The following is an 11,079-nucleotide window of genomic DNA, read 5'->3' on the forward strand; positions in this document are numbered from 1 at the left end:
TAAATTTTATTACATTAGTATAGATACCATAAAAATACATTTTTAGAGAGGTTACGAGTTGCGGAAGTCAACATCAATGTTTATAACTAATTTATTTGACTTGAGCGATGTCGAACACGTGTTTACCACCGATGTAGACGTGATGCAGAACAGAAATACTAGATCAGAAGAATTGCTTATAGATGTTAATAATGATGAAAGCGAACAAAACCACATTAAACATCCACTGAATACTAATGATGATTCACTAAATTCAAAAAATGAAAAAAAATCTAGTTATTCATTTCTAAATGATGCACTTTGCGCTGAAATTTCAGCAGCAAAAGATATAGACTTGCCGAAGATTATTAATGACACCGGTAGCGGAACTAAATTCCAAGTAGACATTGAATCTAAATCTAAAACTACAATCCACAAGGACAAGGTAAAAAATAAAAATATTTAGTTTTTTAACCGATAAAAAGGAGGAGGTTACTTAATTCGACCATATTCGATATATTATTTATATTCGATATCGAACAGATTCGGTATATATATAATACGAATACCAGGAAACAAGGAAACCAGGATTTAATGGTGGAATCCTGACGTGACGACTAGTGCGTTTGTTAATTTTTTCGTCTACTTACGTGGTATTACTTGTCGATCTAATTGAAGTCAGTTTTTTTCGTTTGCGAGCAAACACAATTATTGGTTCTGAAATACTAATTTGCTAAGGTAGTATAATTATTCATTTAAACAATTTCAGTATGTTCTTAATGACACCGTAGAAGAAATGGACGGCAATGATCTGGTATTATTTGAAAAAGCATACTCAACTATGAATCGTAAGCGTACATCTATCTGTCAAAATTCAGTCAATTAGCTTAATCGATCAATAAATACTGATAAATTTATGGTATCTAGGTGATTATGAGCAATATTCTGAAGAAGAGGAACCTGTTTTACAAAATCAGAAAGTGGCATCAATGCATGAAGTAGATTTAATGGCTACGATTTCTAACGAAAATGTAACATCGTGTCAAGTATTGGTAGAGCTGTTTTTTCTCCAATACTATTTATTTATTTTATTTATTTAATAAAACTTTATTGCACACAAAAATTAAAAGGCAAATTAACTAATTAATATTGATACGAATTTTACGTAATGATTTAATTTCATTGTACAAATGACTTTATTGTTAACAATTATAAACTGTATTGTAAGGAAAAGATGATTATATTGATAAAAAAAAATATAGCTGACATCGTTCTACACATTTGCGTATGCTACCGCTTCTTTTAAAATAGTGATTGTAAATTAAACACTTAATATCTGATTTTTTATTTAAATTAATGACCTCAAATATTCATAACGATTGGTTAATTTCTAGGAGAAAAAAGGATTGAATGCTACATCCGAAGTATTAAGTTCTGGTCCTGGTTCACGAAAGAGTAACATTGTACGTCGTTGTCGGAATCAAGGAGCAAAACTTTTGTCGTGTTTGAAGGGATGGCGACGAAAATTACTTGGGAAACACAAGGCATGTTTTTTAATATTAGCTATATGGTATAGAGTACTATATAAGACATAATAAGAAGAATAGAGAGTTTTCTATTGGTGTTCTTTTTCTTGTATGTCTTATTAGCTTATGAAAACTTTCAGGATAATAGTGTTTGTGGATCGATCGGAGGTCTTTGTCCATTATCAGCCGATGCACGCTGTCGAACGTCTAGTCTTTTTGATCAGCGAAATCTACATACGCCATCTCCTTCTAGACCAACAGTTTGGAAGTTTAATACTGTTAATGAAGCTATAGTTCATTCCTCTCGTTGGAGAGAATTTGATCCCGAAATGAATTTGGAATAAAAAAAATGCTTTGAATTTTATTACTTTGTAATTGAAATTATCTTTAATAAAGAAAATTCTTAATTAAGCGTATGCCACATTATTTATCACGAGTATCACACCTTTTATGCCGCAACTGCATCTGTGTACAGACACCTTTGATTCTTGAGGCATATATATGATATACATCCGATTAAAATAGCGTAAATGTAGATTTACAATAGAACAAACTAGGTGCTGAGAAAAGCTTCATATCTCTTTCTGGCTTAATGGCGTATGTAGCGTCTGAAGGTGTCGTCGGCACGGTTCAACTCCGCTGAAAATAGAACGGTCGCGGATTCCTGGGCTAAATCTCAAATATCCACACGAGAGCACCATCTGAGTCAGTTAAAACAGTCCGGCGAAAAGTTACCGAGCCCCACTTCTTGTCTGAACGTCTGCCAGTGAAGACCGGGAGGGAACCAACTAACATCACACAAAATGGTGAGTTATATCTAAAAGAAGTGAAAACGTGAAAAGGAATTCAGTGCTGTATAAACGGAATGATATCATACCAAGTGCAATACAATCCCGCGTTAACACGTGATATGTTCCGCAGACCGGAAGCATTATCTTGTTTCAGCACAGTAAAAACTTGTAACACAAAGTCAGTGAATGTGCCTAAAAACTGGTGAAGAGACTAAGTTTACTTACATGTCGGATACTAATAAAATTACTCAGTGTCGTGCCATAACAATACACAAAATCTTACACTATCTACACCATGCTTATAAGATAAAAGTAACAAAATATTTTTGGTAATTTTCAGAGCGACCTCAGCAAGAACGACGTTGAAAGTGAGTAACTTGAACCATACTTTATTGTATTTAAATTTTATTTATTAAATTAAGAAAAATAAAAATTGAGACTAGATTTTCGAAAGTAATTAGAATATAATTAATAAATTCGAAAGTATTTAGTTTTTAATGTTAATACTGATATTTTTATTGTATTAATTTTTTACAAATTACGTGGGAAATTTTTATTTCTATATTGATTGTCGTTTATTTAGAAGAAAGGCTATAGCGTAATCGAAAATCTAAATATAGAACGATTCTCATAAAAGGTTTGCGTTGCTAAGAGATGTCGGCAGCAGTAGTGTGGCTGCTATGCGCGAGAGTTGCGTTCCAAATTTATCCTCTTGCGTCACGTGATCTAACTTCGCCGCCCGCCCAAACAGAGAAATTGCGCTCGAATTTCATTGAAAGCATCATACTTATGATTCCTTAAGATTTTTTTTTTTCAAATAATTTCGGTTAATTGAATACGTGTCTATAAAATGCAGTACCAAATCATAACAAATAATTTATCAATTACAAAAAAAAAAACATTTTCAATATAAAATATTAATTTATCTCTGACCTGACCTTGATAATCAAGAAGTTTATTGGTAGTCATAAATAATAATTACCCATCTAATTGAAACATTTATTGATAAATGTGTTGCGATAATTGACAACCTATAATTATTCTGAAAGCGCGTTACAATTATGGAATAACAGCAAAAAGAAGAAAACTTAGGAAAAGGTATAATTGCAAGAACACATGATTGAGACATAATTAGATCGTGACTAATGATTCTACGGTTCTACAGTGTGCATATATAATAAGAAGTCAGTGTTAAGAATACCGTGGATTCGCCCACGTCCGCCCACAATGACACCTCAACCATGGAGTTTTGAAATATTTTACACGTTTTTAAACTTCGCTCATTTGGTACTTGATATTGATGAGGTATTTTCATAACTGTTTTATTTTTGTTACGTTTCATTTCTAAAAGTTTTAAATATTTAGTATTCGTTACAAGCGCAAACCGATTAAGTAGGATTAGTATGTAGGTTAAGTTTAATAGACAGAATATAAATATAGTTTTGTCATTTTTAATTTTGGATATAAATATAAACGATACTTAAAGAGCATACAGGCTTTCGGAACAATTTAATATAATTAGTAAATAAATAGAGTTCGTAGTGAATTAACAATTATAGTTTTAATTAATTATAATTACAGTTAATTGTTAACGCGATTTAACTACATATTATTTTATTAAGCTAGATTAAAGTATAATATATTAAATAATTTTTAAATACTGTCTAATTAGGGGCATCCTTCGCCTTCTCCATCTACGATTTCGACGGCAGCGGCAAAGTCGATGCCTACAACCTTGGCGACATCCTGAGGGCACTGAACTCGAACCCCACAATGGCTACTATTGAAAAGCTTGGAGGCACCAAGAAGAAGGGCGAGAAAATGCTCTCGGTACTATAATATTTTTAACGAATTAATGTTATTCTGCAAGTTATTAAAACTAAATTAGATTGAATAATAACATAAAATTAAAATTGTTTTTATATTATAGCTCGAAGAGTTCCTTCCCATCTACAGCCAATGCAAAAAAGACAAAGACCAGGGCTGTTACGAAGACTTCTTGGAATGTCTGAAGCTGTATGACAAGAACGAAAACGGTCTTATGCTCGGCGCTGAGCTTACACACACGCTCCTTGCTTTAGGTGAATTACAATGAGATTAACATTTTAATGTTTTCAAAAATCAAAAACTAATATTATTTAGCATCTCCTTTTCGTTTTCGTAACTACGGTAAATTAATTTCAGCTTTAAATTTTATTTTATTTATATTATTTAGTGAACACCGGACTTGCCAGTTTTGTAGAACTTTTATATTAAAAATTCTTTGATTTTTAATACAAAACAAATAGTGTTTATAATAGTATTTAGGTATCTGTCAGGGCTTAACAATAGTTTTGAAGATAACTAAAATTAGACTACTCAGAACAGTCAAGTGTCGTTTAATTTATTTGATAAAAAAGACGTTGTTTACTTTGATGCGCTAAATTATATAGTTGTTTTAATACAAAAAACTTTATGGAAGCAGAGAGAAAGACCACAGATAAATTACGATATTTCATATTTGTCAGTTTAATTTATAAATTCTTGTTTTTCTGTTATAGGACTACTAAAAATCACTAAAACTCAAAAACTATTTTTCTTATTATAAACGAATAAAACTCATAATAAACTTTAACAAAATAATTGCAAACAGGTGAGAAACTCGAGGACAGTGAAGTAGCAGAAATCTGCAAGGACTGCATGGACCCTGAAGATGATGACGGCATGATCCCTTATGCATGTAAGTATCGTTTAGCTAAACGGTTACAATCACTCACCCATTTTCATAAAAACACCCTTAAATACTTTTAATTTTCATTAAAATAAAAAATAAAAACTAACAGCATTTATTACCTACTCTGAGGCCATAGAAATTAAATAAGAAAAAGAAATAAATAAATAAAAATATCATAAGATAAAAAAGTATTAACTTAATAGTAGAAAATATGGTGGGTATATCAGATTGTGTTTTACTAAGTTCTTATTTTTCACGTAGTTTTGTAACTTTAATATTAAAACTCATTTCATTTTTGCTGCATTACAGCAATTTTTACATTCTTAATTGTAGTACGGTAAGCTTTTCAACGATTTTGCTAGTATTTAAGTAACTATATTAGTAAGTAACTGTAGGTATTACTTATTTAAGAATGAGCATGAAGTTCAGTGAAAACTTATTTTTGTTTTTTAGTTTAAAATGCTTATGAACAGCAGCACTTGATTTTTTACCCTTATTTCATACCGACATATATAACTGTAATAATACATTTATATTTTGTTAACGGATAATATATTTATGCCGTCTTATAATATCCCTATACCTGCCGACGGATTTTAAAGGACATAACTCGGCGAATTCTTTATTAAATGAATGTGTTCGTTTGTGTGAACCCTTGTTTGACTTGTTGTTTACAGCATTCCTGAAGAAGGTGATGGCGTAGAGGACTACACATAACGTCATATCTTTAGTTATAAGATCGTAAGTTACCTACCGTAGCGGTGCTGGAGCAAAATATCTCGCTTTTTGTGCAAAAATGCTTTCTTGTTTTTCTATTCAATTACAATTATTTCTTTAAACTCTATTTTCGGCAAAATCTCTACATATGCTATTGTGTTTATGTGTAATCTCTTACCTTTTCTTAAAGCTTTTTCTTTTAAAAGATTCTGTCTATAACTACTTATATTATAAGCTCGTTACTTATATAATAACTCGTATAAAATTATAATATTTTTTTTGTTAAATACGTACTTTGTTGTGTAACTATATATTGTAATATATTTAGTATTTGTTAAAGATCGGGTCGTTAATCAGTTACTAATTTAGTTTTATTTTCCACAGCTTTCCTTAAAAAAGTAGTTGCGGGTTGGCAAGGTTCTCAACCGGCGGCAGCGCCGGCGGCGGCGGAGGCGGCGCCCGCAGAGGGCTAAGCCCCGGTCCCCGAGCCGCGGCCGCCGCGCCCACACCGACCACAACATCGCATCGCCGTACACGCCATCTCAGTTACGGAATAACCCTTTTTATACGAAACAACAATTTCAAATATTTTGTACAATCTGTTAATGACTCTACGTAATGAACTAAGATTAAAATGAGTACTGTATATACACGTTGTACGTGTCTTTAAATTTTATTATTATTTATAAGTACGTTATAATGACAAAACACAAAAACCGTAAGTAATTTTATAATAAACTATTAAAATTATTCATATTGTGTTATGTTCGTTAATCTATTATAAATTTTAAAATGATGTAACAAATATTCTTAAATTTGAATTAACCTTTACATTTTGTTAATCGACTATCAATGTTTATAAGGGCCAAATTTAAATAAATAATCCAAGTATAATCCCTCAAATTCAATCATTAATACAAACAATGACATGATAAATGCAGTAATCTAGTGTATTGATTTACTTCTGAAGTGAACAGCAATGAATTTAATACTTTTAATCTTTAACTAAACTATTAAATGAAAAATCTAAACAAATATTATTACCTAGACACATCTGAGACAATACTATAAAAGGTATCACAATATAAGGATTAAATAAATAACAAAAAGGTTTACACTTAGAACGTTCTCTACGAATTTTCTGAAGGTCACTTCATTTATATTAATGAAATTGCTATAACTACAAAACTACAATAAAATGCGTTAAAAATATAATAACTGGAGTAAATAAAAAGAAAAAAAAAATACTTTTAATCCCGTCACAACCAATTTTTGGAGGTTTTGATCACAACTATATTGTATATATAATTAAGTATACAATAATTGTATTTAGGGAATTGTACACGTTACTAGGGATAAATCGAAACTTACTCGTTAGATCTTGATCAAATTTAAATGGGCCTACATGGCAAGCACCAGAATTCGATTAAAAAAATAATAATATTGTTATACCCAGTAAAAAGTTATGAGGACACACAAATAACAGTCGAATTGAGAAACTCATTCCTTCTTTGAAGCCGGTTTAAAATAGAGATATAAAAGATTGCCGTTGGTTTGATTACAAACCGACAAGCAAAATGTTTAGCCCTTTCTGCATAAAATTACACATACTTGCTTCAGCCTGTAATATTCAGCCTGTATAAGGATCAGAACTTAATCCACCACGTTGTTCTAATGCGGGTTGGCAGATATATTCCCTACTATGAGTAACGATCATCCATGTACATGATAACAACTGGGACCGACGGCTTTACGTGCTCTCCGAAGTACGGTGTGGAGACCCACGTACAAACACCCATACCACTGCAAACATGTTTATGGTCAATTCAAATGTTTGTCATGTGCGGGGATCGAACCTGCAAACGCCAGTGCGACAGCCATAAACCAGTGCTGTGACTGTTGCGCCAAAGCGTCGTCAATCACACATAACCAGTATGGAATTCAATGAAACTTAAAATTACTAGATTTTTAGATTACAGTCCTCTACAGCATTGACAAATCTTTGTATCTTGAAGGGTGGAACAGTTCTAGTCTAAAAAACCAAAATTGATGAAGTCTATTTTGACGAATATTTTTACATTTTCTTCTTTATGTGTCATCTTAACATAAGTTCAATGAGTGCATACAAAAATAAAAACAAAAAATAGGTCTTTCCTTTTACGCCTGTCTTATACGTCTACGATATACTTAATTAGCACTTGTTTCTTACACACAAATTTTGCATTTGTATTTGTATTTAGGTGTTGTCTACTTTATCTCCGATGTTTTTTGCTGTGCCCGCGACTTTATCCGCGTGGGATTTATCAAAAAAGTTATTGTTCAGTTCGCAGAGTTATAAAATAAATAGATTAATATATTTCTAAAATAAAAATAGCCTGTGCTACTCCTTATTACATCCGCTATCTGCCAGTTAAAGTCCCGTCAAAATCGATCCAGCCGTTTCAGAAATTAGCCGGAACAAACAGACAGACATATTATTTTGGTGTACGGTACATACCGTGAATACATCTAAATACATTTAGTAAAAACCGGTTATTTTAATATTACAAACAGACACTAATATTATTTATTTGTATATAATTATAAGACTTTTGTTTGGTTGAACGCGTTAATATTATGGTTTAATATAGAGATGCCACGAATAGTAATTTGGCCGAATACCGAATACCGAATGTTCGGCGAGGCTCTTGGCCGAAGCGCCGAACATTCGGCAGCCGAATATTCGGCCACACTTAGTACTTTTCGCGGGCGACAAGACACAACTCGTCACCGTACGAGTTTAAACTTGCATCGCTGAAGTACCTGATACGTTTGGTAGGCGCGGGCGGTTTTGTTTCATAATTTCATTTTTCATTGATCGTTGGTGCATACGTACGTACTGTATACTAAAATATAACATTTAATGTGCCTATTTAATCGCCTATTTGAAACTATTATGAAATTTATAGTGAAGACAATAAACTGGCAGTTTGTTTGTTGTGATTGTTTCTTACCACTGGTAGATTTTAAATATTAATTTGTTAGTTCTTTTTTGGTTAAATATATTAATAATTGTGAGTAATATTTTGAGTTTTTTCATAATTTATTTGGTAATTCTTACTGTATTTTATCATAAATAAGGAAGTAAATCTATTTATCACGATTTTACGCCCAAACTGCTGAACCGATTTAAATGAAATTTGGTACACAGATACTCTAGAGCCTTAGAAAGGACATGGGCTATAATTTACGCTAGCTCGCGGAAAAACAGTAGGAAATAAAAAAATTGCTATTCGGTATTCGGTATTCGGCCAAATGGTTAACCATATTCGGCCGAATACCGAATAGCGAAAAAAAGAGGCCGAATAGCCGAATACCGAATAATTGCCGAATATTCGTGGCATCTCTAGTTTAATATTTAAATTGAATAACATTTTGGTGTTAGGTAGTCCATTTTTCGAGGATAATGGTTATATACCGTTATTAAAGCGATGCAGCCGATAGCATTACAGACACAAGCAATGTCTCTCCTGGCGAGGCCGAAGGCTAGAAGCTAACATAATTGTGTTTACTAGAAAATGAAAAAACCGACTTTAATTACATCGAAAAGTAACAAAATGTAAAGTAGATGAAAACAATTAACAAACGCACTAGTCTTCACTACGATTTTCGAAGGTTCCCCTTGATGTCTCTAGCAGGCCATCATTAGATATCTTGCTTGGAATGCTTTCCAAGAAAAAAAGAATTGTCAAAATCGGTTCATAAACGACGTAAAAACAGTATGTAACGTAGGAGTTGTATGAACTAGTCTTAAATTCAATCTTCATAACTCAACTAGAGCTACAGCTAGATCTTACAAAAATTTAAACTATTTAAATTGGTAAATAAAAATGATGTGTAGATTTCAGATATGATCATTAAATTTCTAGTTATGTAAAAAATTTCGAATCAGTAAATGAAAGTTATAAAAACTATTTTAGATTTATATCAATAAAAAGTTCACATAACATATAGTTTTGTTAATTTAGCACAGACTTGAATTTTTCAAAGAAAAAAACATGTCAAAGAGCGACACTATTTATATATAAAAAAAAAAAAAAACGTATGCTTACTACACACAATGATGTCATCATATGAAACATCTCAGAACTTCTATTCATTGTGCTCAAAAATTATTCTGCGTTCGTTTCAATGACGGTTTGCACGACTTGTCTCATAAATCTAATATTTTCCTTGCTGGAATGATATTTTTTACGTCTGTTTCTACTTTAAGTATAATAATTATTTATTTATATTTCTGGTTTCTGCTATAATACACCACTATTAATGTAATCTCATTACACAAGGAATAATAAAGAATAATATAATGAATCTTAAAAAAGAAAATTCATTGAACGAGAAAAATGACAAAAACACTTGAGAAAAAAGAACTACCTACCTAGTCCTTTCCTAAATATTACTAGGTGCTTATGTCTCATAAAAATTGTTTTAGCAATTACTTGAAAAAAATTAGTTTCTCTTATTATTATTTTTTAAAAGTAAAATTTGGCCAGTAGGTACTTAACCAACAATCCAATATGCTTTTTTGAAAATGTTGTCTCTTTCGGACTGTAAATTTATTTTTCGACTTTTGAATATGAATAAATTAAAACGAGTTCTAGCACGTTTAAAACTTCCACTTGAGAGGCTAAACTACAAAATAATTAATGAATCTTTTCGAAGTCAAGGCTTGAAGTGATGCACAAAAATAAGGTCTTTGTACTCGTATAGGTCTAACTATATACATATTATCCAAAGTTTGATACTGTACCAAATGTGATATAAGATAAGAATGATAAGATAGCAATTTATTATTAGTACTCTCAGAGCTATGTTTAAATGTTGTAATTAGAAAATGTACGCAGCATTTTAAAAGTCCTTTAATTTTGTCTAAATATTTAGGACACTCCTACAAACTAACGACATTCGTTATTTTAATAAAGTAAAAGCAGGCTTAAATAAGTGTAAGTGCACATTAATGAACCATTCATATAAAATTAGGCAAATTCTACGGGACAAAGGTTCCATCCTAGTCTTTAGTCATCCTAGTCATAACAAGCAAGGGAAATGTCCGAAATGTTCGCTCCTGCTTGTTGAGAAAATGGCGCGGAAAATGTTTGTTGGCATCAATAGTGAAATCGGGTATACTCGGTTTCGTTCGGATAAGTTCTCGAAAAGAGAAGCTGTAATTTTTGTGTTGCCATACGAGTAAAATAAAATATACAGTTAGGGTAAAATAGTCGTATGTTGTATGTGAGATAATAATTTGATATATTTTTTTAATATCTAATAAAAAACAGACGTACTTCAGTCTAAGTATAGTTTCAGTTTACAT

The 11,079-nt window shown here is 31.6% G+C and overlaps 2 protein-coding genes across 3 annotated transcripts; both read left to right on the top strand.

The window, feature by feature from the left end:
• The first annotated feature begins 641 nt into the window (after positions 1–641).
• Positions 642–1,916, top strand: LOC123657789. The gene is made up of 4 exons (XM_045593300.1): positions 642–827; positions 907–1,031; positions 1,374–1,523; positions 1,646–1,916. Exons 1-4 carry the CDS (start codon positions 776–778, stop codon positions 1,847–1,849), a joined length of 531 nt encoding a protein of 176 aa, XP_045449256.1. The 5' UTR covers positions 642–775; the 3' UTR covers positions 1,850–1,916.
• Positions 1,917–2,101: 185 nt separating this feature from the next.
• LOC123657790 (myosin light chain alkali) lies at positions 2,102–6,629 on the top strand. 2 transcript variants are annotated; one of them, XM_045593302.1, is made up of 7 exons: positions 2,102–2,311; positions 2,637–2,664; positions 3,969–4,126; positions 4,227–4,377; positions 4,929–5,015; positions 5,687–5,750; positions 6,111–6,195. In XM_045593302.1, exons 1-6 carry the CDS (start codon positions 2,309–2,311, stop codon positions 5,710–5,712), a joined length of 453 nt encoding a protein of 150 aa, XP_045449258.1. In that variant the 5' UTR covers positions 2,102–2,308; the 3' UTR covers positions 5,713–5,750; positions 6,111–6,195. The 2 variants fall into 2 exon arrangements, with proteins under 2 accessions (XP_045449258.1, XP_045449257.1); XM_045593301.1 differs by lacking the exon at positions 5,687–5,750 and having other exon boundaries at positions 2,183–2,311; positions 6,111–6,629.
• The last annotated feature ends 4,450 nt before the right edge of the window (positions 6,630–11,079 follow it).

This window comes from Melitaea cinxia, chromosome 11 (genome assembly GCF_905220565.1).
Source record: "Melitaea cinxia chromosome 11, ilMelCinx1.1, whole genome shotgun sequence".
Classification (NCBI taxonomy): Eukaryota; Metazoa; Arthropoda; class Insecta; order Lepidoptera; family Nymphalidae; genus Melitaea; species Melitaea cinxia.